Source organism: Beta vulgaris, chromosome 6 (assembly GCF_026745355.1).
Source record: "Beta vulgaris subsp. vulgaris cultivar EL10 chromosome 6, EL10.2, whole genome shotgun sequence".
NCBI classification, from domain to species: Eukaryota; Viridiplantae; Streptophyta; class Magnoliopsida; order Caryophyllales; family Amaranthaceae; genus Beta; species Beta vulgaris.
In genome coordinates this window covers 43,990,397-44,017,514 of record NC_079207.1, presented here as the reverse complement: position 1 = coordinate 44,017,514, position 27,118 = coordinate 43,990,397, and the positions used below count along the sequence as shown (strand labels likewise).

Below are 27,118 nucleotides of genomic sequence, written 5' to 3'. Positions count from 1 at the left end.
CAAAAATATAGGAAAAAAGACAAGAAAGACAATTAAAATAAAAGACAGAAGAAACTAAAAAAAGGCACTAATCAGTAATCACTATATTTCTTCTTCTCCCGTCTCCTCCTCCTTTCAAAGGTGTGACGCAGCGATCTCTCAAACTAATTGCGGCGTCTCAACTCTCAACCCGACTCTTTTTCTCTCTCTTCTGACCTCATTCGACTAGTTTTCGTTATGTCTTACGATTATCTCTTCAAATACATAATCATCGGAGATACAGGTTAACTCTTTCACTCTTTCTCTTCAGTTGTACGCAAGTTTTGCTGAAGCTTTGGAACCCTAAATTAACTGTTTTATACATCTGGATTGTTCGCAACTTTTTTTTTTTTTTGAGAATATTTATTCAGGTGTTGGAAAATCATGTTTGCTGTTGCAATTTACGGATAAGAGATTTCAACCAGTTCACGATCTCACAATTGGCGTTGAATTTGGTGCTCGTATGATTACTATTGACGGAAAACCAATTAAGCTTCAGATTTGGGATACTGTTAGTGCTTAATTCTTCGCCCCCTTTATTAAAAATTTAGTTCAGTTTACTAGATTGTATATTTAAAATTCCGGAGCATAAATGTGGAAGATACAGGGCGATAGTAAGAGTATTTTGAGCGAGATTCAGCAAAACCCTTAAAATTTGTTGGAAGTGATGGTATAGAGAAGCTCAATCGAAGATAATGTGCAAGTATCTATTGCCATATATTAAATGCCTCCTTTTTATGTTGTTTGCAATCTTTTCAAGTTGGAAAAATTGATAGGAATGGTCCCAACTATGGGCGTTCAGCCATTTTCAGTCCCAACTAAGTGTGTATTTTTTAGTGTCCCAACCATGCATCATTTTTGCCAAAATTGGTCAAGCACAGTTGAAGATATTAGTGATATGAATGTGAGTGTACTTTAGTCGAGTTTTATGGAAATCAAAGAATCTTGAAAGAAAGACTGGATCTTTAGGGTTTTCTTTAAGTATTAAGGATAGAACAATTCGATCAAACACAAAGTAACTCACGAATTGGGTCTTGATTCACTCTCAAACACAAAGTAATTAAGCAATCAATCTTAAATCTCAAACACAAAGTAATTGATTTAAGGTTTGGAAATCACAAAGAAGTCCGAAAATTTTCACAAAGAAAATTAAAACTCTAATCTCATAAATCTGTTAATCTATTATTAATGGCCGAAAATCCCATATATATGTACAAGATTTCCTAAACCTATTATGACTAGTAAATCTTAAAGATAACAACTATAAACTTATCTATCTTTATCTTAAGGATAAAGACAAATAATAACCTATACTTATCACACGCCTATTCCTAATATAATTAGTAAAATAAGACTCCTACTTAGACTCAATGATAAGGAATTAAACTCCTAAGTATAATAGGATTCCTTTATCACTTAAATACTTAATTAATTGATTCAAGGTTTGGAAATCACAAAGAAGTCCGAAAATTTTCACAAAGAAAATTAAAACTCTAATCTCATAAATCTGTTAATCTATTATTAATGGCCGAAAATCCCATATATATAGTACAAGATTTCCTAAACCTATTATGACTAGTAAATCTTAAAGATAACAACTAATAAACTTATCTATCTTTATCTTAAGGATAAAGACAAATAATAACCTATACTTATCACACGCCTATTCCTAATATAATTAGTAAAATAAGACTCCTACTTAGACTCAATGATAAGGAATTAAACTCCTAAGTATAATAGGATTCCTTTATCACTTAAATACTTAATTAAAATAAAACTTCTAATTTACATAGAATCCTAACAGAACTAGAACTCTATATAACGACTTCTCTTTCATATCAATTAGAGTCTCAAGGGGATTTTGGGGGTGGCTGGGGAGGGGGGTGGAAGGGGGAAGGCGGACAGAGGGTGGAAAGAGATAGAGAGAAAGAGGAAGAAGGAAACTGACTTAAGACACTAAAATAAATTAACCCGATATATAGGTAATCTGAGACCAATTTTGGCAAAAATGGTGCATAGTTGGGACCGCTCAGAAATAATCCTTAGTTGGGACTGAAAATGGTGGAACGCCCATAGTTGTGACGGTTCCTATCAATTTTTCCTTTCAATTTTGTTTTTGCTTTGTTTCTTTTTTATTTTTCTGAAATTAATCGTAGTCTCCTTGGAATATGATGGTTTGGTGAGTAAGTATAGTTGATTAGATCATTAACTTTAGCCTTAGGAAACCATATTCTATGGATAGTTAACTACGAATTTCACTTCTGTGGTGTCTGCCGTTTCATGATAGACAGTTGACAAGGATATTTTTCTGAAAATTCTGTTTTGAAGTTTAATTAACAGGAACGTAGCAGCATACTACTATGAATCAACATAGCTTAGACACCATCAAAGGCATAAATTGAGGAAAAAGATGAGTATTTGATTGATAAACTGAAAATTACAGAAAATAAAAGTTATATTGCCAAGTATTTGAGTGACTTGACACACTTCCAAATGAACTCTTAAAAGCTCTCTAATATTCTCAACAATTTTCAACATACTTTTCTCTCTCTAACTAACCCTATATATAGAGTAATTTGCTTAGCATAACTACCTAGCTTATTCCCCAAGCTACTCATTAAGATAAAACCTAAATTACCTTCCCCCTAAAATATTAGTCCATAGCACATTCTTTAGCCAAACCAAGGTCGTTTTGTCTAGATTACATGGGGACTAAGTTGCTGGTTTGGGCAACGAACTTCAAGTAGACGCCTAGTTTTCTCACAGAAGTTATAGTTCAATGACTACTTTGCTGCATTGATGATTTGAGTAAATGCACATTATTAAACCCTATGGCGATGCATCATTTACAGGAACTAATTTGTTATCATAAATTTTTCTTGTTTGCAAAGCAATTCTGATTTATGGATTCTTATGATGAAAGGTTCTCGAGTGCATCTTTTGTAGTTGGTCCAAGATGGTAAACATATAGATTGAAAGATAACAGTATATTATGATATGCATGTCGAAAGAACAACTCCTTTTCTATTTCTATTTTGGGGTTGCGTGGGGAAAAGGAACACACATCGCTTCTTTTTTCCCCACATACATTTAAGCAGTGCAACTAAAAATTGCTCGACATATTTGGTGCATGACACTGCATGTCAAGCAGTGAGATGAAGAGGGGGAAAGCTAGTTTGTAATTGCGTTGCCTAGTAGGATAGTACCCAATCATGTGTCTTTTCCTCACTCTACCTGCAACATTGGGCTCTTTATTAATTGAACAGGTCTCTTGCTTTATAATAACAGACAAAAAAAGGTGTGTCCCCGAAATATCGTAGTTGAGCTGTTATTGCTATTGTCCTTAACCCCCTCATCCACATGCAATTTCCTTTCCTTGGTGAAGTAAATCAGTCTGGCTATTGATACAATAAATTACGATGTCTGTAGAAAAGCGTATTACTGATAATACTAATACACCATTGAAACCCAATCAATTGTGAGGTATGTATTGTGTTTGCGAACCAGCGTCATGTTTGCCCCAAATGCTCAGCTAACCAAGTAACTGTGATTTTCATTTGTAAATAAATAGTCTTTGTGTTTCTCTTTTCTCTGGAGTATCTTTAGTTTCTCTTATCTCAGATGTCATTATAAATGGTCTTCTTATGAGTCTTTTGGTTGGATAGGAATTAATAATCGATTTGACATTGGAGTGTTCGCGAAATGCTATTCATAGTCTTTTGAAAATTCTAAATGATTTCTAGAGTTCCTGGTGCTTCTGAAGTTTGTTCTCTACATTTTTATTTTAGGGATGCATTGTCATCTTCTGAAATTAAAAGAAAAGAGGTATTTAGTTGTGAAGCTCTAATGGTTTCCCTTCAGCTGCTCATGTTTGCAGCTTGCTTGTTCTAAGATAGCTGAATCCTGTTTTTGTTTGCTACTTGATTTTTACTTACATCTGCTCTTCATTGCTCATCTTCAGTTTTATGCTTATATTATGTGCTGTGGCCTGTTTCAGGCTGGCCAAGAATCCTTCAGATCTATCACTAGATCATACTACAGAGGAGCAGCTGGGGCACTTCTTGTTTATGATATAACAAGGTAAATCTGGTTTTTAGGGTTTTAAATTTTATTGGGTTACTACATTCTTGTTGATTGTGTCGTGAAATTGCACTTGGTCTGTTTTAGCTCCTATGAACCCCGTGTCCACTGTCCAGTAGCATTAGATAAAAATAGAGATTTGGAACTTTTTGAAGATGGTGAGATATTTTCACTCTTAAAGCCAGTCAAACTTGTCTGAATCTTGTCACCAAATCTGAACTGTATATTATTCATGTGCTTTCATGAATTTCCCTGTGACGTAATGTTAAGTTGGAATGGTCTATTCATAGAAGAGAGACGTTCAACCATCTGGCAAGCTGGCTCGAGGATGCCAGGCAGCATGCAAATCCCAACATGTCAATCATGCTTGTAGCAAATAAATGTGATCTTGCACATAGAAGGGCTGTAAGTAAGGAGGAAGGTGAGCAATTTGCAAAGGAGCATGGTCTGTTATTCTTAGAGGCATCTGCGAGAACTGCACAAAATGTCGAGGAGGTAACAATTATGAGCTTAACTTATCAATGTTAATTTGCTTGCTGATGTCTGTTATTCAAGGCCTACATTTGCCTTCAGTTACATAGGGTCCGGTCCAGCTCCCCCTCTCCCCCCCCCCCCCCCCCCACCAAAAAAAAAGGAAAACCAAAAAATAGTTTCTCAGAAGAATGGTACTGAGGAAACTTGGGAGACAGAGGGCTCTCCGATTTGTTCACTAGAGGTGTGATATATATACATAATGACAAGTCTAAGGTCATTTCTCTTTTGCTTTACAGGCGTTTGTGAAGACTGCAGGGAAGATACTTCAGAAGATCCAAGAAGGTGTTTTTGATGTGTCTAATGAGGTAGATGCTTGCTTGTAGTTGCATAGTCAGGCAAAGTAGTGATGGCATTCATAATAATATCATCATTTAGTAATGTTTTTTTGTGCTGTCACTCATTTAGTATTTTCAACTGTAGACATCTGGTATTAAGGTTGGTTATGGACGACCATCAAGCACAGCAGGGGGAAGAGACGGTGCAGTTGCTCAATCAGGTGGATGTTGTAGCTGAGGCAAGCTAGAAAATTGCGTTTTGCATTTCCTTGGTGAATCTCGTAAATTCCGTACTGTCAATCTACTTCTCGGCGTAAATGTACAGATTATGTAACATTTGATATTAGAAATGATTGAGCATATTCACCAGCTCCTTACGAGATGCTTGAACATTGTGAGTTGTGACGTTGCTTGGTTCTGTATATATTTACCATCATTTAACTTCGTAAATCTGAGGAATTCGATTCATTATCTTTTCATTGTATGCTCAGCATAATAGAATGGTCCTGGGTGTTTTTCCTGATGATGACAACCAAAGCCAAACCTTGGTCAAAGCGCTGTAGCCCCACAGTTTGCCAAGTCACTTCTCCCTTTCTACATTGTTTTATATAGAAAATCAGAAAAACGTTTGGATAATTGTGGGATAATATTGATTGGACCTATAACTAAAATAGATTAATCCTACGAGGTCACACATTGTAGCACAAGTTGGATAAAGCAATCCAAATCCATTTAGGATTTGGGTTGGGCCGGTCATAAGGGGAATAAGAGAATTAGTTCTCCTATCTAGCATATGACTCTTCTATTATAGATAAGATATATTAGATAATCAATTCATTAATCAGTTTCTTTTCATGAGAGAGAAAGTGAAATCCTAAACTATTCCCTCTAAACCGACGCCTATACTATCAAAAGCAAGAGAATTTCTTCTCTTCCGTTCTACAGTCGTTGGTGTTCAACTAGTGCTCGTGAACTAATTAGAAGTGTAACACTTGGGGCTATCGGATCGTCAAAGCTTGCATGCAACAGGAAAATCACGCTATAAAAGTTTGATATTTAATCCCTATTGAATTATTTATGTGTTTGATTATGTTTGCGATCAATGATAGATAATGGAAAATTGTTTCCTAAAATTCCGCTATATGCATCTATATGTTCTTGCAGGTGGTTCTATGAGGAGGACATGATGGATATACTGCCTATCGGGAGTGATTGAGCTCTATTTTTCGTGATTTTTTATCCCAAATTAATAGGTGGTCCCAGATGAAATCACCTAATTGGGTGTGAAGGCTTAGCAACAACCTTGTATATGAGATGTGGGTAGTCTTGCTAGAGCACTCATGAGCATCTTGAGATTGTTAGCCATATATGCTGTCAAGGAATTCGAATTTTAGCATCATGTGAGATATGTGTCATTAATCATTTGGGGTCTATTTCCTGTTTCGAGGGATTCTAGTTTTCTTCACTCTTTTGATTAGGGGATTACTTAACTTTAACTTTGTATTGGTCCAATTGAAAGACACTGGCATTTAACAATTTAAGTATCAAACATCGTTTGGTTGCTTAATAGTTATGTTGTGTTTTGTATTTTCTTTGCATTAGTGGGGGTTGTTGACAGTCAATGTTAATTTGTATTTTGTAATGCAAGTGAAAATCGGAGTAAACATATTTTATTAAAACTAGTTGTTGAGAATTAGAAACTACCTATCCCACATGTAAAGTTTCGAAATCTCTAACTATGAATTTAAAATAACCTTTTGGGAAAAGAAAATTTATTTTGTCCCACAATAAAATGATTTAAAGAAGTTCACTTGGTTTAAATGAGAAGTGGTTCTATATGTTGTTGGAAGTGCTACTCCTGTGGATTGTGCTGGAAGTAAACAAATATATGTCCATCGTTGTGGCCGTTTAATGTTTGTGACACATGGGGCGGTAAGGTGTGGCTAATTCTTTTGGGCCTTACCGCCTTACGGTTTCTATTTTCCCGAGAAAAATATATTGCGACAAGCTTGTTCACTAAAATGTTAGCATACAAGTTCCAACTGCACATAGTTTTTCCTTACATACAATAATTGTACGTTGTTTACATATAATAATTGTTCCTTACATAAAAAATTTTTTTGGCTAATTGATAGGTTTAGTTTCCACTTAACCTTGTTTATAATTGTTCCTTTTCCAGAAATTTAGGATAACATTCAAATGATCAGCAATTATAAAAAACGGTTTTTTCACCAAGTACTCTTAAGGTTTCACGAAATGTACCAGGTATCCTCGTTGTTTCAAAAATGCACCAGATGCCCTTGTGATTTACTTAAAATGTACCAAATACCCTTAATGACTAACGACGTCAAGTTTCCGTTAATCATTAGAATTAATTGAACTTAAATCCTAATTAACCCTAATTAACTAACTAAACCCTAACTTTTAACCCTATCCTAACACTAACCTCCTAACTTCAAACCCTAACCTAACAATAACCCCCCTAACTTCAAATTCGAACCCCAACACCACCCAACCACCACCCCCGGCAACAAGCTCCCCCACCCCCACCCACCGAGCAGCTCCTCTTTCCCTCTCCCCTACCCCCGCAGCCCCGTCCTCCTCCCTCTCAGCCCGCGAAACCCACTTCTTTCCTATTCTCTGCTTCGAACATTCGAAAACCTGCTTATCTCCACTTCTCAGCCAGCGATCGTCAATTTCCTTCCATCTCTCTCCTTCTGAGCTTCGAAAACCGAATTCGTCGTAAAAATTCGAACAAAACTCACCATATCTCAAAAATTTTGAACCCTAAACCACTCCAAAAACGAACAAAAAAGAGAGGGGAGGTGTTGCAGGGGAGCGCTGAAGGGGGGAAGGGTTCTGGGGGTGGGGAGGGAGCTGCGGGGTGGGGGAGGGGCTGGGAGGTTGGGCTGCTGGGGTGGTGGGGAAGGAGAAGGGTTGTTGGGTGGTGGGGGAGGGTTAGGGTTAAAGTTAGCATTAGGGTTAGGGGTTAAGGATTAGGGGTTAGGGATTAGGGTTAGGGTTAGGGTTTATGGGTTAGGGGATGGAAAAATAGTAAATAACGCTAACGGAAACTTGACGTCGTTAGTCATTAAGGGTATTTGGTGCATTTTAAGTAAATTGAAAGGGTACGTATTTGGTGCGTTTTTGAAACAACGAGGGTACCTGGTGCATTTCGTGAAACCTCAGGGGTACCTGGTGGAAAAACCATATAAAAAATGAACCACAATAAATATATATATTTAAAAAGTGTATTCTCTATATATACTGAAAAGCAGTATACGAGTTCGAACTGCTCATGACTTTTTCTTTATATAAAGTAAATGATGTGTGCATGGATGACTCCACCAAGCTATATCCTTAAATGCTTTCTTAGGTTGTTGCATGGTTTTACTTTACTCTTAAAGTAGAAGTTTTACATGTAACTAAAAATATGACTTTTATTATGTTTGTTAGTTATGTTAGTTATTTCAAGTAGTTAAGTTGTTTTTATTTCAATTCGGTTGTAATTATATCCGAAAATTCAGTTGTATTTTGGACTAAACTTAGCCGTGTGGTTTTGTAGGTTTTACGGAAAGTTTTGAAAAAACTTTCCTAAATCCAATTGTTTCCTAAGGTTGTGCTAGATTTTAGGCTAGTTTTAGGGGAATGTTTCCTTAAATTATGCTAGAGTCTAGGAGGGAACTTTCCTTATTTCATATTGGGAAATTCGGTCATTTGTTAGCTTGGAGGGCAAGGTTGTTGCTCATCCTATATAAGTACACATCTAGTCCATAATAATAGATGGATGTGTGATTTGAGTTTAACCTATTCCTTGTGAATTAAAGTTTTCGGAGCGAATTCAAAGTCTTAGCAGTGAATGCAAACCCTTAGTTGATTTTCAACTTGGATTAGTTAAACTTCTTCAAACCCTAGTTGTTGTTAATCCTTGGTTAGGAATTAATAACTCCATATCCCTTGTTACTAATCAGTTTAGAGTGGTTCAAAACTTATCAAATTCGAACTACGCTATCATAAACACTAAAGAACCCACCTTTAATTCGGGAGACTTAAATTAACCTTCCAAATCATATCAATAAATCTATTGTCCCATGTTTTTCCCTTTATTGTGTCGATTCTCGAAACTATTGTCAGTAGTACTATTTTGAAGAATAATGGTTTAGATATTTCCCTTATGAGAAAGCAGGAATCCTATATTTTCTTCTTACATTTTTTATATAAAAAATTACGTAGTTGAATTAGTAACTCATTTTGTAAGGGGGAAAATTTTGAAAAAACTTTTTAAATGGTAAAATGAGGGACACCATTACAATTAATTATTATGAGTCACTTGTAGCTAAAATTTTACATATCAAACTCTTAAAATTACAGGGAGAGACGGGTAGAAAAACTGGTAACAATTTAAATTTGAGAGCTTAAATAGATAAGTGGTTTTTTTTTTTTTTTTTTGGCTATTTTAGTTTCTAGTCTTCACTTGACCTTGTTCATAATTGTCCCTTTTCCATACAATTCGTACAACATTCAAATGAACGAAAATTGTATAAAAAAAACCACAATGAATATGTTTAGAAAATGTATTCTCTACCCCTTTTATCATACACCCAAGTATTCCAAAAGCAATAGTACAACCGAGTGTTGGCTCATTGCATTTCAAATCCTCCATATGACTAATACTCAAAAAAAAAAAGTTTCAAATGAGCACAAAATAACTTTAGCTTTAAGTAGACTACGTACATGACACACCCAAACATATAATCTCACATAAGGTTGCATCTAAAAGGTATACTTTCACAAAAACAGAATCTAATAATTATTCCAAAGTCACTCAGGTCAATTTATACTCATTACACATGCTCCTTACAAATAACGTGTTACAGGAAACCAATAAGCTCACATTGCCCGTATCATAGAATGGTGTGTATTTTCACCACCTGAGCTTGAAAAACCCGAAATCAACCCGTTGACTAGACAGAAATCGCCAAATTGGTATGCAGATTTCAAGAGCACATCCATAATCAAATGGCTGAAGCAAATGCTACCATAAAGGTGCATTAAGAAGTCAACATAACTTGCACAGAGACGTAAAGCAGGAATAAGCAAACAAAACTGGTAATTTATGAGTATTTTGGGTTTTAAGCGTCACAAGTTGTCATTCGCATATGATGGAAGACGGAGAAACAAAAAGTCTACCAGTACATTTTCATTTGCCCTACACTCCTATGAAAAAGACTTGGTGACAGTATTTTGGAGTCTCCAAAGACTAACAAAATAATGATACACTCGTAATTTCACAAGGTCGAGAGTAAGTTGATACCAAAATGCAGTTAAGTTGGTAGTAAGTTACAATTTTGGTACCAATTTAACTCTATTTGGTACCATATAAAATGCTTGACATCAACTTAAATCTATTTGGTATCAAATTGTAGCTTACTATCAAGTTAAATATTTGGTTCCAAAATCTAACTTGGCATCAAATTGACCCCTATCTGATACCAACTTAAATGCCCAGTGCATGAAATTATCGTGTCCTTGTTGGAGTCTATGGAAACTCCAACAGATTGTCATCTAGACAAGCTCCAATCCTACTACTCCAACTTTGTGCAATGACCATCCAAATCAGAGCAACCAATACATGATACCAGCTCCTGAAAAATATTCAAAAAGCACGGATACTAATCATCATCACTTCCATCACTGTACGAAACTAGACCAGTCTTTAACAAATCATGGATGTTTCCCCCGTCACCATCTGAATTCTTTACTGGCTCATGATGCTTCTCTTTATCAGTACTACATGTTCTTTGCTGGTTTAAATGGTTTTGAGCAGCTCTAGATTCTGGTTCCAGTGATGGCTCCACTTTTGCCTTCTTTTGTGGCTTAACTTTAATGATCACTCCCAAGGGCTGAACAGGACGATTCCTCTTTTCCATGGTCCTTTTCTCTTCCTGAGCATCAGAAACAGGACGTATCTCCTTAGCCTCATATACAACCATCATAGATTGTGCAGCCACAGCTGCTTGAAAGCTCTTCAGTTGTTGGGCTTCTTCATCAGCTATACATTTTTCATATTCTTTCCTGGACTTCTCCAATCTATCGAGAAACTCAGTCTCGTCTTCGTCCAAAGCCTTAGGTGGTTGATGCTTGAATCGCTCGTTAAATTCTGCATCAGACTTATCTTTGTTCTCCTTCAAAATATCATAGAGAGGGCGGTCTCTCTGTGCAGTCCCATCCTCCAATCGTTCACCATGGCTTCTCTTGGCTACCTCTAACTCTTCTTGAGACACAAAATTCATCAACCTTATGGGAGGAGGCACATCTTCAGCCATTTTTGTGATTGAATGGTGCTTCAAAATTCAATTAGCAAATAACGTAGCAATAAAGCAGTGACGATTAATCTGCAGCAGCATCCCCTGCACCAGAATAACCAAATCCTAGCACTTGCCTTGGATCTCAACAGAGTTGTAACGACACCACACTGCAACTTTTCATGTAGAAACACCAATCAAATCTCAGCGCAGAAAAGTAAATCAAGAAAAATTTTCAGACTAAAACCAGTTTTACTTATGCCCAAAACATCTGCAATCTTTAATAAAATTTTCAGAACCCACTGAAAGCAAGTTATAATAGACAATAAAAAGGCTACCCAAACCCAATCTTAACTTGAGCAGAAGGTAGACTAATACAACTCGAAACTAAACTCATTGCACGTTTGATTAATGTTAATGATAATACAACAACCACCAAACTTGAAGTGAGAGGACAAATTAATCTAATTTACAACAAAAAAAAAAAAGAAATTAGGGACTAAATGAATCAAAACGTATGTAGCTACATGACCCCATCGAATGACAAATCGGATCCACAAAGACCATAATGTCGAATCCAGACGTCACGGTATCAGCATGAACTAAGTACACAAAATGATAGAAGTATTACTCCAACATGAATGAACTTTAAGCTTCTTTTTCTTTTTGACAGCATAGTTTGCCAAAAGTTGATTAAATTTGTGACTAAGTTTCTGTTAACTACAAAGATCGAACAAAAGGCAGATAAATGGAATCCATCTCGAATTTAATTAGATTCAGTTGACACAACAAAATTTACAAATATAAGAATACACTTCTCCGGTCGAAATCACCAAAACAAAAATAAATGAAATTCATAGTTAACACAATAAGATTAGGTTGAGAAATCGCATAATAAAACAAAAAAAATATCACTAATCAAACTAGAACAAAATACCTGGACGTAAATTTACATAATTTAACACCCAAATAAGCACCTACCAATCTTTTAGGGTTATTTAGTGAGGAAGAATTTAACAACATAGGCACACAGCTAAATTGAATTATAAATCCAGGTATCTGAAAGAAATAAGATGACTTACACAACAACGGCAATCGCCGAAAGCTCGAAAACACTTCCCAAAAGAACCTAGTGCTAGTACTAGTAGTACAAAATCCCCAAATGCCAAATTCGAACCGCCACAAGGAAAGAAAGACCAAAAGATAGAATCGTGATATTAGCCCTGCGGAGGCCGAATTGCGAGATTCGTTTAAGGAAGGGGAAAAAGAATTACATGAATAATCCTACAAAATCTCAACTATTGCTAATTATCTAATACTCCCTCTGTTTTTTTATTGTTCTCACTTAGAATCTTGGCACTATTCATACTTAAAAGAGAATCTTCTCAATTTTTTCCAATTTATAAGAAAAAATATAGTCATGTGCGATCTTGTTTGATTCGTCTCAATTAGTAAATTATTAATATTCAATCGTTATAATTTTTACTAAAATATAACGAAAGATATTTAAGTTCAAAAATGTGCATTGGGAGATGTGCACAGGAAAGTGAGAAAGATAAAAAAAAAATAGAGGGAGTACTTTTTTTTAATTGGAACGTTTTTTCTTTGTTTGAATATTTCATATTATCCCCTCAAAAAAAAAAAAAAACAATATTTCATATTATTAATTGTACCATTTTCTTAGAAATAATCTCAAACAATTACAGGGGATTATAAGCGTGAATTTTTCATTCCTTTAATGCTTACACGCGGTGTGAGCGTGTTTATTTGACTACTCATTATTAAGCTTTTATTAAAAATATATTTTTGAAGTCGCTAACAAATTTTTAGAGGGAAACTTATAAAGCTAATTGGATATTGAACGGTAGGGACATCTTAGGGACTTATCCAATATAAATTTCCCCGTCATGACTCCATAGATGGTCAAAATTATGGGTCGGGTCGGGCCTGTTCACGGGCTCGGTCCGCGGGCTTGGGAAAATGTCGGGTCGGGTCCGACTTCATCAGTGGCGGGCCGTGCCGGGCCTGAAATTTACAAATATTATCCACGGGTCGGGCTCGTGCCTCCTGCGGGCCTTGCCCGTGTTTTATGTTGTTTTTTTGGATTTTAAACAATTTTAAGCTAAAAAACAAAGGAAAGGGGTGTTGGGCATGCGGGTCGGCCCACAGGCCATCTAGGCGGGCTCATGCCGGTGCGGGCTTGAAATAAAATTTCTTGAGCGTGACAGGCCCACGACCCACTTAGTGGACAATGGGCTGGGCCGGGCCTCGAGTGGACTCGTGTTGGGTCGAGCCTAAACTGTGTCGGGCTAGCCCGCGTGCTGCCCCCCTTTAGTCAAAATGAACTAATGATTGAGTTCGGGGATGAGGGTACAGCACAGTCATGAACTATGCTGCCCATTGATGACCTCTACTAAATATTGATTCATAACAGATTTTCTGCCAAAGAATAATCATATAATATTCTGATACACCCTAAAAATATTTAGTCTAAGTTGGTACAGGAAACACATAAAAAGACTATATTTTTAGTGACAAGTTATTAGATAATCAATATTAATGGGTTCGTAGCAGGTTGTCCATGTTATCTGAATAAGTTATTAGAACATTTATTTAGGTCTTGCTTAACAATAAATACAAGTTAATAAATATTCATGCAGGACCATCATAATAACATGAATAATAAATAAAAATTAAGAAAAGAAAATAATGCAAGGAGTTAGTATAATACATACAATACTTACAATCGCAGGGACGAGTTAACAATATCTACATCATGAACAGAAAGTTAGCAACTTCAAGAAAATAAAAATAAATAAATAAAATAAAGGTAATTAATTTAGTTGACCCTCATAAATCATACCATTGTCAGGAGTCGTTGATTTGTACGAATCTTGAATCGCAAGCTAAATGAGCCTTAAAAAAGATTTGTGATTGATCAAATAGTTGCGTCTAATAAAGAAAGAAAAAGATCAATTTATATTGCTGTGTGATGTTTGTGATTTGATCTCGTTATGTATCAGGCGCAAGCATTAAATGTGGTGTGAATATGAGAGTTGTATAATTAGTTTAAGTTATTCATCTGATTTAAGTTCTAAATTTGAGTTAAGGTGTTGTAATTAAGTAAGGTGTGAAGTAAAGAAAGTAGTTATTGATTTTAGATGGAAAGTTATAATGACCTTTGCTATTCGAACCTGATTTTAGGAGTATTGGACATAAGACTTGAATGGACTTGGTAAAGGTATTGAATTATTAAACTAACTAAAATCAGCTTGGTTCACTAACATCGACTCTTAAAAGACGCAAAGCTCAATAGAGTAGGAAAGGAAGTTAATAAACAATGAGATTAACTATCGTTTATACTTCGATTTACTAAGTCGATATAGTTAGTCATGTATTAGTTGATAATATTATCAAGGACGTAGCACTGAAGTACTTCCTTAACCGTTTAGGTCCCAATTTCATAAGCGGGACGTTCGGCTAAGACAACAAAAATTCTCCATTACAAGATACATACACGTACCAGTTTAGTTGCAAGTACTAGTATCATGATTAGGTTGTGATTTATTCCATCGGAACCTAGCATCATGATAGGAAACGATGTTGATTGTTGAGAGCCTGAGATTGTTTGGAAACATGTTTATGATTGTTTATCGAAATGTGCGTGGCGTTGTAATGCGTAATTCTATCGTATTATGAACATGAGCATTGGATTCGTATTATTTGATCCATGGCATAACAAGAGTGTTACAAGAGAGAAGATTCGAGTAGTGGATCTAAGAGAACATGTTATACGATTCTATGTTATTGTGGTATGAATGGATAGTATTAAGAATGAACTACGGCAATAAACTTATAGTTGGACTCCCTACAAGTGATGAACAATGGGGGGAGTGTGGGACTTGTTCTACACTCCTATGTAGGCCTACTGTGACGACAGTATTGTCCTTATAAATTTTGATAACTCAAGTAGGCGGAAGGTTCCGTACGATCTTGGGGGTATGCATACTAAGGTGATGGGTGTGAGACAAAACGAAACGAAACCGTATTTGCATTTCATATAATAGACGAAGTTGTCTATTAAGGATTAAGTAGCCCGTATGATTCTAGTAAGATGACGGTGGCCGTTCGCTGCTAACTAAATAAAAAGTAAAGGATGTAAAGTTATTGTAGTATCATATCTAGAAATGATCATTGTTGCTTTGTTTATGTTGTATGCATTCAATGGTTTACTATGTACTCAACATAACTGATTGTGTGTTATTATGTGTTTGTTGACCTGTGATGAACCATTGATGCTACAACGGAGAGCAGACTAGGTGTACTGGTGCTGCTGCATGATACCGAGCATACGGGGGATAGTCTTTAATCTTGGAACTTTAACGCGTGTAGTTAAGCATTTCAAAACTATTATGATTTCCTTATTTAGTTGTGGTTTGAATAAAAGGGGTCCTTGACGATTCTCGAGTTGTAGTCACATTTTTATTTCCGCTGCGTTTCAGTTTTCGAGCAACGTTTTGAGTTAACATTCCTTTTTAATAAGCCTTGCATTTCATCGCGACGGTAACACTCCCAAAGTCGATGCGACGTAGTCGTGTATGAATTTTGGGGGTGTTACAAAACTGGTATCAGAGCCAGGAGCTCCTATTTTCAAAGATGTTTTAAAATTAAAGGATTTTAAAATAGGTAGTATGGGATAAGAGCATATAGATTATTTTATGTGCATTAAATCATAAGAATGGTTCCATTTGTGATTTCGTTTCGTTCCTTGTATTCATATGTATTGTTTGAGTTATCAACTGAAGTTATGAAAGATTCTTGAAATCTTCAAATATATGAATAGATTAAGAGGATGTACAAGGATAGGTTCGTTTATAGTGGTCCAAAGGACTAAGTTAGCTTTAAGTTGTTATAAAAGATGTTTCAGAAATGGTGTTGAACTAAAATCCTATTTACGACAAAACTTTTTAATTGCTTCAAATGATCGTTTTATCTCTTAAATACCTATATATATATATAATATATGTTTTAAAACCTTTAATGATACATTATGTTTTTCTCTATTATTGGTTGTGACGTCTTATTTAAGATGTTTGTGTGCAAGTCAATAGAGGCTTAATATTTTTCGCGACAACAACTTGTTATATGTGCAATGTGTAATGGTTAAGTGAGTAAAAGATGATGTGTGTCACTGAGATAGCCATTATGTTATTTTCAGAGTAGAATGGTTCGGTCGGGAGGCACACCTGAAACCTCTCTGAATATTGAGCAATGGATACGTGACCTGGTGCAAATCACAGCTAACCTAGACCAAGGTCACAACTATGATAGGGATTTGTCTGAGAAAGTTGCCTGTAGGAACCCACCGATACTGAATGGGAAAGGGGGACTCGAGGAATTAGAGAACTGGGTTGGGGAATTCGATAAACTTTTCTTCACCCTATCCTGCCCTGATGAGAAAACTGTGCCCTTAGCTAGCTATTACCTACAGGGAGATGCCCATTTATGGTGGACCCAAGCTAAGGACAACCTCTAAATCAACCTGATTTTGGGTGGGAAGCTTTTCAAAAGGCCTTAAGGGACAAATATTACCCTCCATACCTTAGAATGCAAAAAGCCCAAGAGTTTATGATGCGAGAGCAAGAGACCCTGTCTGTGGAGGAGTACTACCAAAAGTTTATAGAACTGATGAGATTTACCCCGAAAATTGCCCCTACTAAGGAAGCTAAGGCCTCACGTTTCGAACTAGGACTTACCTTGATCTGCAAGGAAGACTGGGGGGAGATACATTCACCTCTTTAGACCATGTGTTTGGCAAAGCTGCTCACCTTTATGCCATAAGAAAACGAGAGGAAGGGGGTAAGTAGGGTGAGAAACAAAAAGATAATCCAAACCCCGAGGTCCAGAAGTTTGAAAAGAAACACCATAGGAACCAAAACAATCAAAACCCTCAAAGAAATTTCGGTAAGGAACCCAATAGCAACAACTCTCATCCCAACAACAATAACTGCTATAATAATAACACCAACAACCGCAGACCTGAGCGCGTGTATAGTTGTAGAAAGTGCCCTAACAACCATCATGGGAGAGACTGCGAGGGTAACAAGGTAGAATGTCGTGAATGCGGGAAATTGGGGCATAGGGCATACGACTGTTACTCGAAGAATAAAGTTAACCCAATGGCCAAAAGAAAGGGAATTATGGGGACAAGCCTCAAAATGGGAATGGATACGGGAATGGAAAAGGGGGAAGTGCATACAATGGGAACTCTAATTACTCCAAGCCTTCAACCAACACAAACAATCAGGCATCCAATAGGAACCATGCAACCAATACCCATGATAATAAGGGCAAGGGGAAGCTGTATATGATGACGGCTAGCTAAGAGGAGGTTCATAGGTGTAACAGTCCGTATTTTTAAGCAGATTTATTATGAGCTAAATATTTAACTTAGCTTAATTATGATATTTTATAAGTAAGATTGATTTAAATATTTTAAGGTAAAAGGGAATACTAATGTTAAAATGGTAAATCACTTATATGGTTTTATGATTGATATTTTAATCTTAGGAAACTAAAAGAGAAAAAAAAAAACATTAATCTTTCTCTCTCTTTTGATCTCGTGGCTTTATATGGGAATGCCACCTTATTGATGTTGTATCCAAAAATTTCATATCATCTCAAGAAAATAAAAGGAACCCAAAACCCCAACCCATTTCTCTCTCTCACTCACTGTCCTCCTTCTTCCTCTGTTCTGTCCGTCAAATTCAGCAACATACTCTCATTTTTTAGTCCTTATTCCTTCATCAAAGTTGTATATCTCTATGAGTTATTGAATTTAGACTCAAAAATCACTCGATTCGGAGTTCGGCGCTATGAGTTATGCCCTTTACAAGTTTGGTGTTATTGCTGGAATTTCTAATGCGTTGCTGCTAATTGCGATTTTCACCGTGACGCGGAGCACAATCAATTGCTGCTATGTTCTTCCTCCTTTTGTTCATAAGTATAAGCTAAGTTTCTTATCTCCTCTTGTTTGATTAAAGAAATTTAAGTTCCTGTAAATGGGTTTTATGTTTATGATTTTATAAATAAATTCAGTTTGAGTCTTATTGTTGAATAGCAAATTCAGAATTTTATTATATTGAAGAAAAAAAGATGATGTTTTTGCCTTTTAAATTCAAGATTAGATATGGTGTAATCTTATTTTTTTCAACAACTGAAAGTATGAACTTTGGGTAAATTGTTCGTAAACTTATTTTGGTTTAATGACTAAGACAAGATAGTTCAAGAAGTTAGTAATCTATAATCTGCAGATCCAAGTTAATTACTCTTGTTTGAAAAATCTATTTGAATGATTCTTCAAGTACTTTTAAATAAAAACAGAATCTAGTTAGACTTCTGATTAAACTAATTATTTTGGAAAGTTATAATGTGAGATTGATAGTATGAGTTGGATTATTAGAAGGTTGGTATCATTTAGGAAAGCATCATGCTCATAAGGTTTAAGATTGATTATTATCTATTTGAAGAATGGTTGTTGATTATGTTATTGTGTTAGGTGAATTATGTTAGAGTTCGAGTTGGAGTTGAAGATCAAGATTATCATAAATGTTCATGGAGATTGCATATAATTATTCTTGAGTTGAAGTAACCTTTATGTTCAGCAAATTGAATTTACATGCCCATGTTGTATTGTGTTTTCAATATCATACATTGCTTATAGTCATGGCCATGGTTATAAATGCATATTTATAAGTTAATTGCGAATTGATATTTGATGGTTATGAAAGAATAATACTTTTGTTATGTTATTGGAATTGTTCGGAAACTGTAAAGTATTCTAGAAATGTGATTTGAGTATGAAATTGAGAAAACATTTTCGAAATGGTTTAGCTGGCTTAGTTTATGAACTGAGATGAAGAGTGGGCAAGGTACACGTGGAGTAAAATGATTCGTATATGAGTTAAGACCAGATAAGGTCGAATATTATGTTAAGTTATGTTATAAGCCTGTACTTGCCAGCGATTTATGTAATGTGATTAAGCTATGCCAACGATATATTTAAAAGACGAATTATTTCCGAACAATTACCAAGTTGCTTCTGATATGAGAAATGTTTACGAACCAAAACCGTTTTGACGGGCTGTAGTAAAGTTACTGAGTTTTTCGCTCATTTTAGTTTTGTTTTTGTCTTGTATTTCCTTCTGTAATTTGCAGGTTTGTATTGGGAGCTCGTAATGGATCGAAAGTAAAGAGTTGATTATTGAATTGTAAATATATTAGTGATTCGAAGTTGGATATGGAATATAAGTTGTTGAATATTAAGTTCTCATTTGGTGTTTAAGTATTATATTGTGTTAGGAATTGTAGTAAGGTATTATGTAGTCTGTATTTGGTTTTGGAGTTATTATGATGTGGGCCCATAACCCACAGGTCCAGGATCGTTTTAAGGTTTATGTTTCCGCTGCGAGTAAATAGTTAATTCGAGGTTATTAAGTGTTAATTGAGTTTAATGAATGTTAAGTGTGATTAGCTAGCAGCTCGGAAGTGCGGGCTGTTACAGTAGGGATGTTGTCACGGGTACTTTTTCTATGAACTCTACTCCTGTTAAAGTATTGTTCGATTCTGGAGCATCATTTTCTTTTATTGCCCATTCAACTGTTAGAACTTTAGCATTCGTCGAGTCTAAGTCAGTTTCTATGCCTATAGTTATTCTGTCTGGGGAGACCGTTAATTGCGCTAAGAGATTTCTAAAAGTGCCACTAAAAATAGGGGAGGCCGGGTTTCTTTCCTTCTGATCTGATAGAGTTTAACTTATCGAACCTAGACATCATTTTGGGATGGATTGGCTTAGGAAGTACATAAGATAGATTGTGATGCACATAATGTGGAACTGAGAGATCCTTCGGGAAAAAGGGTCTCATATAAGAGAGTACCTCGAGAACCTGGAATTAAGGTGATCAATGCCTTGCAAGTTAAGAACTACGTAGACAAAGGATGACCTCTATTCATGTGTTCGGTGAGAAGCGTGGAGGATGATCCATTGAGACATGAAGATGTACCTATAGTCCGAGAGTTCCAGGATCTTTTTCTTGAAGAAATACCTGGTATGCCTCCAAGGAGAGATGTAGAGTTCACTGTCGACCTAGTACCTGGGACTGGACCGATTTCGAAAGCCCCATACCAAATGGCTCTAGCAGAAATGAACGAGTTGAAAAACCAGTTGGAGGAACTACTCGATAAAGGGTATATTAGACCTAGTATGTCACCACGGGGAGCTCCCGTCTTATTTGTGAAGAAGAAGGATGGTAGTTTGAGATTGTGTATAGACTATGTGAGTTGAACAATGTCACTGTAAAAACAAATACCCATTACCTAGGATTGATGATCTTTTGACCAGCTTCAGGCGAGGATTTCTCCAAAATCGACTTAAGGTCAGGTTACCATCAATTGAGGATTGTTGATCACGACATACCTAAGACTGCTTCAGGACTGAATATGGTCACTATGAGTTTACAATCATGCCTTTTGGGTTAACTAATGCACATGCTGTTTTCATGGACCTCATGAATAGGATTTTCCGACCCTACCTCGATAAATTTGTCGTTGTGTTCATAGACGATATACCGATCTATTCTAGGAGCAAGGAGGAACATGGGTCACTGAGGGTTATTTTACAGCACTGGAGAACCAACTGTATGCGAAGTTTTCGAAGGGTGAATTTTGGTTGGAAAGCGTGTCAATTTTTGGGTCATTTCGTCTCGAAGGAGGGTGTGTCAGTAGATCCCGCAAAGATCAAAGTCGTGAGTGAATTGCCTACCCAAAGAATGTCACAAATATAAGGAGTTTCTTGGGTTTAGCCGGTTACTATAGGAGGTTTGTGAAAGACTTCTCCAAAATAGCAAAGCCCATGACCTACTTAATGAAGAAGGATTGTAGGTTTAACTGGAATGAGGACAGTGAGAAAGGCTTTAAAACGCTTAAGGAGAGGTTAACCTCAGCACCTGTCCTAACCTTGCCTAACGGGAATGAAGGATATGATGTGTATAGTGATGCATCCAAGAATGGGTTAGGTTGTGTTCTTATGCAAAATGGGAAGGTTATAGCTTACGCGTCTCGTCAATTGAAGCCATATGAAGTTAATTACCCGACACACGACCTAGAATTGGCCGCCATAGTATTTGCCTTAAAAATCTGGAGACATTACCTTTACGTGTCCTGTCGAATCTTCACTAATCACAAAGCCTTAAATTCTTCACCCAGAAAGACCTTAATATGAGACAGCGTAGATGGTTAGAGCTTATTAAGGACTATGATTTAGACATCCAGTACCATGAGGGTAAAGCAAACGTTGTTGTTGACGCGTTAAATCGCAAGTCTAGCCATAGCCTGAATAACTTGGTTGTTGTCGACAAACTTTGTGAGGAATTTTCTAGACTCCAGATAGAAGTGGTTCATGAAGGGAAGGTAGAAAAATTGATGAGTGCCCTAACCATCGAACCCAACTTTCTAAACGAAATAAGAGAAAGTCAATATGGGGATGTGAAACTTGAGCGAGTCAAAGCAAAGCTTAAGGAGGGCAAAGCAGAAGGGTTTGTAATCCATGAAGATGGAAGTATACGATATAAGGGTAGGTGGTGTGTACCACAAAAGTGTGAGGGGTTGAAACAGAAGATAACGAGTAAGGGTCATAACACGAATTATTCCGTCCACCCAGGGGGGATAAGTTGTATAAAGACCTCAAGAAAATGTTCTGGTGGCCTGGGATGAAAAGGGCAGTAGCTGAGTTTGTTTCGAAATGTCTAACGTGTCAGAAAGTCAAAAGTGAACATAAGAGACCTCAAGGAAAGATTCAACCTCTATATATTCCAACATGGAAGTGGGATTCGATATCCATGGAATTCGTTGTAGCCTTACCTAGGAGTCGGGGAGGCAATAATACCATATGAGGAATAGTGGACAGGCTAACCAAGTCCGCGAGGTTCATACCTATGAAAGACACGTGGAGTATGGAAGCTCTAGCCAAAGCGTATGTTAAAAATGTCACTCGATTGCATGGAGTACCCACGAGTATAGTATCAGATAGAGATTCGCGATTTCTTTTGAATTTCTGGAAAAAGGTCCAGGAAGCATTTGGTAGTGAGCTATTGATTAGTACAACCTTTCACCCAGCTACAGACAGTCAAACTGAAAGAATTATTCAGACCTTAGAGGACATGTTGCGAGCTTGTGCCTTAGAATACTAGGGATCATGGAAAGACCATTTGGACCTCATAGAATTCTCATATAATAATAGCTATCATGCTAGTATTAAAATGGCCCCATTCGAAGCACTGTATAGGAGAAAGTGTCGTAGCCCCTTGTGTTGGAGCAACATTAGTGAGACTGTGGTGTTAGATCCTGAGATGATTCATGAGATAGTGGATCAAGTGCGAGTCATTCAAGAAAATATTAAGGCCGCACAGGACAGGCAAAAATCCTATGTGGATCAGAAGCGAAGGGAAGAGAATTACAAAGTTGGGGAAAAAGTATTGCTTAAGGTGTCTCCAATGAAAGGAGTGATGCGATTTGGGAAAAGGGGGAAGCTAAGCCCTAAGTTCATAGGACCATATGAGATTTTGGCAAGAGTAGGCAAAGTCTCTTATCGCCTGGAATTACCCAACGACTTAGAAAGGGTCCATAACGTGTTTCACGTATCCCAACTCCGGAGATACGTACCTGATGAGTCACATGTCCTAGAATCTGAAAACGTCGAGCTAAATGAAACCTTGTCCTATGAGGAGAGACCTATTAAGATCCTAGACCGCAAGGTGCATAGTACGAGGGATAAGGACGTCAGAATTGTCAAGGTGTTGTAGAGAAATCAAAATACCGAGGAAGCCACCTGGGAAGCCGAAGATGCGATGCGTCTGAAGTACCCTGAGCTTTTTGAAGAGGTAGGTGAGTTACGGGGACGTAACTTTTCTTTTAAGGGGGGAAGAATGCGATATAATTTTGCGCTTTCACCCTAAAGTATGTTAATTATGTGTAATTATTGCTTATCTGACGTGCAAAAGTTAGAAAACACTTGTGAAATATTGGGACTTAGAAGTGCAAAAGATCGTCGTTAAGACTGGCTACCTCAAAGTTCGGGACGAAACTTCCTTTAAGGGGGAAGCATGTAATACTCCGTATTTTGGAGTTAAAGAATATAACTGAAAGGTATTTTAGTATTAATTACCAAAAAAAATATATAATAATAATAATACAGTTTGAGTACACGTACAACTTTAACGTAATTCATTATAATTCGATTTATGTTAATGTCGGAATAAATAAAGTAAACCAAGTCCTATTTGACTTAGGAAGGCCACACACTATAAATAGGAGAGAATAAAAAGAAAAGAATAAAATAATCTAAAACCCTAATCTCTCTCATCCTATCTCCCTCAGCCGTTTTTTTTTTCTTTCTCTGATTCTCTCTCCTCCCTTCTCCTCCTACGACCCGCTTCCCCTCTCTTCTTCCTTGAACCATCGGCGAGTCGGGTGCACAGTCGGAGTGAGTCGGGATGTGTGCGCTGTGCGAGAGGGTCGTGCGAAGCGTGCGAGAGAGTTGTGCGAACAAGCTGAGCGTGAAGTCGAGTGTGAGCGTCGAGCGAGTCGTTTAAGGTTGTTCGAGCAACCCGTGTTGCGTGGTTTGGGGGTGCGGAGTTGCGCCTGCAAACCAAGGAGGGTCTTGTGCGAGACTGTGGTGCGAACGAGGGTGTCGAGGGCATGGTGCGTGCGAGACGTGCGTGTCGTCAAAGGTCGGAGGGCGAGACTTCGAGGGTGTGCGTGTGGAGGTACGAGGCTCGAGTTGGACGACATTGTGCGACGAGGATTGTGCGTCGTCGAGGCTACGAGAACCTTGCGCGTCACTGCCGGAATCACGTCGCCGGTGATTATCGCCTACGAGTTTAGCGGTATAAAAACCTAATATGTATAGTATATATTATATTAGTTTTAATATGTATTATTCTATTTTTCTATTAATTTAAGTTGTAAGTGAATTAATTTAAGTAAATTAGTAATTAATTAAGTTTTATAATTATTTTAAGTTATTAATCTGATTTAAGTTGTAAATCTGAGTTAAGGTATTGTAATTAAGTAAGGTGTGAAGTAAAGAAAGTAGTTATTGAATTTGGATGGAAATTTATAGTGACCTTTGCTATTCGAACCTGATTTTAGGAGTATTGGACATAAGACTTGAATGAACTTGGTAAAGGTATTGGATTATTAAACTAACTAAAATCAGCTTGGCTCACTAACATTGACTCTTAAAATACGCAAAGCTCAATAGAGTAGGAAAGGAAAGGAAGTTAATAAACAATGAGATTAACTATCGTTTATACTTCGATTTACTAAGTCGATATAGTTAGTCATTTATTAGTTGATAATATTATCAAGGACGTAGCACTAAAGTACTTCCTTAATTGTTTAGGTACCAATTTCATAAGCGGAATGTTTGGCTAAGACATCGAAAATTCTCCGTTACAAGGTATGTACGCGTACCAGTTTAGTTGCAAGTACTAGTATCATGATTAGGTTGTGATTTATTCCATCGGAACCTACAATCATGATAGGGAACGATGTTGATTGCTGAGATTGTTTGGTAACATGTTTATGATTTTTTATCGATATGTGGCATTATAATGCGTAATTCTATCGTATTATGAACATGAGCATTAGATTCGTATTATTTGATCCATGGTGTAACAAGAGTAAAGGGGTCGTTGACGATTCCCGAGTTGTACTCACATTTTTATTTCCGCTACATTTCAGTTTTTGAGACAACGTTTTGAGTTAACATTCTTTTTAATAAGCCTTGCGTTTCATCGCGGCGGTAACACTCCTAAAGTCGATGCGACGTAGTCGTAGACGTGTATGGATTTTGGGGGTGTTACATTGATAATTCATACCTTTGAAATGTAAGTTGGTTGTTGGCTAGGTTCAACAATAAGCAGGATTAGAATAAAGAAGGAATTAATCTTGAGTTGTAAGTTGTATGATCACTTATTTAATCCTAAGATAAAAATAAAGTTGTGAATGTTTGATTATATTTTGTCTATGTTGCTTGTGTGTCATAACAAGTAATAATTGGTGAATCATGTAAAGTGAAACTTGGATAGTAAGAAACTTTAGATTGATACACGTTTAAAGTTAGACAATTAGGAGTTGGGGTACATGGTTAGCGAGCCATGGCTTATTCTGGGTTTGGATTGATCACTATTCCTATTTTTAATTAACAAGTCTCAAAACACCGGAATCTCACTTGTACTTGTTAAAAGATTCGATCTTTATATGAAATAGGGCATAAAGATTGAATCTTTATATTGAATAGGCTTTGTTGTTAGCTCGAGAACAAGAGGATGTTTTATTAACCTCTATTAGGATCCACACAACCCTCAATTTCTAAATTCAATGCAATGCACTCGAATTGTTAAATTAAAACACACACCTGATTTGAGGAAATAAGACTCACAAACATAATATGACCCCTATATAAAGGTTCCTCGATATCGTACGTCATGAGAATATAAAGTCGTTCCCGTATTTCTTCTTCTAAAGGGAAGGTTGGTTTTTAGTTAGACAACTCGGTCCAATACTATTCCATCAAAGTAATAAAATTATTGTTAAAGCTTAGTTCGATAAAAGTTATTTGCATATTGTGTTATTAGTATCATGTTAGGAATGTTTATTTATTATTATGTAGTACTCATCTTTACTGATTACGTGTTTTGTTTGTATGTGTTTATCATAGCTTTGCCTTATTGATCCTGTGATGATCCACTCTTGGTAAGCAGATTCTCTAGTGCATTGTCATCTACAGGTGTGCAGATGATGCATCCTGGGGGCTCGAGTATAGAGAGCTTGTGTAACATATTGATTTATTTATTGTTTTATAGTTTATACATTCATAGTTAAGTTAGTTTTGAGTTAACGTTAACATTGTTATTGGGTGTTAAAGTTGACCTTGTTATTTATTAAATTTCAATTCCATAGTTAGTTATATGTTTTCCGCTGCAAAATTCTGAATAAGCCGATACGTTATAACACAAGCAATAATGCTTTTATGATTCTCTAGTTTTATATTTGAAAAGTATTTTTGGAAAAGAGAATTATTATTGGGGTGTTACATATAGCTATTACGGTCTCGCTCCAGGGTGTTGATAATGTGTAGAGCTACTATGGTCCAGCTCACGACGGGATAAAGCTATTATGGTCCTACTCCGGGGTGTTGATAATGTGTAGAGCTATTATGGTTCGGCTGACGACATAATAGAGCTATTATGGTCCCGATCCAGGGTGTTGATAATGTGTAGAGCTATTATTGTCTGGCTGACGATAGGATAGAGCTATTATGGTCCCGCTCTAGGGTGTGTAGAGCTTTTATGGTCCAGCTTCTAGGGTATTGATGATGGTCCGCAAACCTAACGGTGTGTTTTCCACTGTTAATTTGAAATGGTCCGCAGACCTAACGATGTGTTTTCTGCTGTTGATTCTCCTAAGTACTTGTTGTCTCTTGAGCAATGTATGTCGAAAATTTGTGTAGAGTTTCGCATGTTGGAAAATGGCAAAATAGTATTTTTGTCGCGGATTTGAAAATGCGTTAATTTATTGAGTGTAATGTCGTAAAGAACATTTGAATTTCTTGGGAGTTGAGCATGTGGTCCGCACTTGGCTAAGAGCCCCAAGCGCATTGTAGAGGCTTGAGCGCATGACGCAGAAGCTGGCACTTGATGCAACACATTGTGCTGGACGTAATTTACTGCGTGTGGCACAACTTTGTCGGTTCGCTGGACGCACATGTATATAGCGGTTATCTTTCGCTATAACTCATATAGAGTTGTTTAATATTAGGTACCTGTAAATATGAAGAATACACAA

The 27,118-nt window shown here is 36.7% G+C and overlaps 2 protein-coding genes and 1 long non-coding RNA gene across 4 annotated transcripts; 2 read left to right on the top strand and 1 right to left on the bottom strand.

Annotated features, from left to right (window-relative positions):
* Nucleotides 1–61: 61 nt before the first annotated feature.
* LOC104896907 (ras-related protein RABB1b) lies at nucleotides 62–5,378 on the top strand. Its single transcript, XM_010683695.4, has 6 exons — nucleotides 62–262; nucleotides 390–529; nucleotides 4,016–4,098; nucleotides 4,389–4,593; nucleotides 4,869–4,937; nucleotides 5,053–5,378. Exons 1-6 carry the CDS (start codon nucleotides 217–219, stop codon nucleotides 5,143–5,145), a joined length of 636 nt encoding a protein of 211 aa, XP_010681997.1. The 5' UTR covers nucleotides 62–216; the 3' UTR covers nucleotides 5,146–5,378.
* A 4,622-nt stretch (nucleotides 5,379–10,000) lies between these two features.
* On the bottom strand, nucleotides 10,001–12,480 carry LOC104896906 (uncharacterized). 2 transcript variants are annotated; one of them, XM_010683693.4, is made up of 2 exons: nucleotides 12,295–12,480; nucleotides 10,001–11,388 (listed from the first exon to the last, which is right to left on the bottom strand). In XM_010683693.4, the coding sequence occupies exon 2, from the start codon at nucleotides 11,231–11,233 to the stop codon at nucleotides 10,580–10,582; it is 654 nt and encodes a 217-aa protein (XP_010681995.1). In that variant the 5' UTR covers nucleotides 11,234–11,388; nucleotides 12,295–12,480; the 3' UTR covers nucleotides 10,001–10,579. The 2 variants fall into 2 exon arrangements, with proteins under 2 accessions (XP_010681995.1, XP_010681996.1); XM_010683694.4 differs by having other exon boundaries at nucleotides 10,001–11,382.
* An 8,990-nt stretch (nucleotides 12,481–21,470) lies between these two features.
* On the top strand, nucleotides 21,471–26,236 carry LOC125498354 (uncharacterized). The gene is made up of 3 exons (XR_007275301.2): nucleotides 21,471–24,153; nucleotides 24,672–24,728; nucleotides 26,035–26,236. It is a non-coding gene; the product is annotated as an uncharacterized LOC125498354 (long non-coding RNA).
* Nucleotides 26,237–27,118: the final 882 nt, after the last annotated feature.

Coding starts and splice junctions, on each gene's coding strand:
- LOC104896907 (XM_010683695.4), top strand. CDS start 217: ATGTCTTACGATTATCTCTTCAAATACATAATCATCGGAGATACAG. Junction 530..4,015: donor AGCTTCAGATTTGGGATACT/GTTAGTGCTTAA, acceptor GGCCTGTTTCAG/GCTGGCCAAGAATCCTTCAG. Junction 4,594..4,868: donor CTGCACAAAATGTCGAGGAG/GTAACAATTATG, acceptor TTTGCTTTACAG/GCGTTTGTGAAGACTGCAGG.
- LOC104896906 (XM_010683693.4), bottom strand. CDS start 11,233: ATGGCTGAAGATGTGCCTCCTCCCATAAGGTTGATGAATTTTGTGTCT.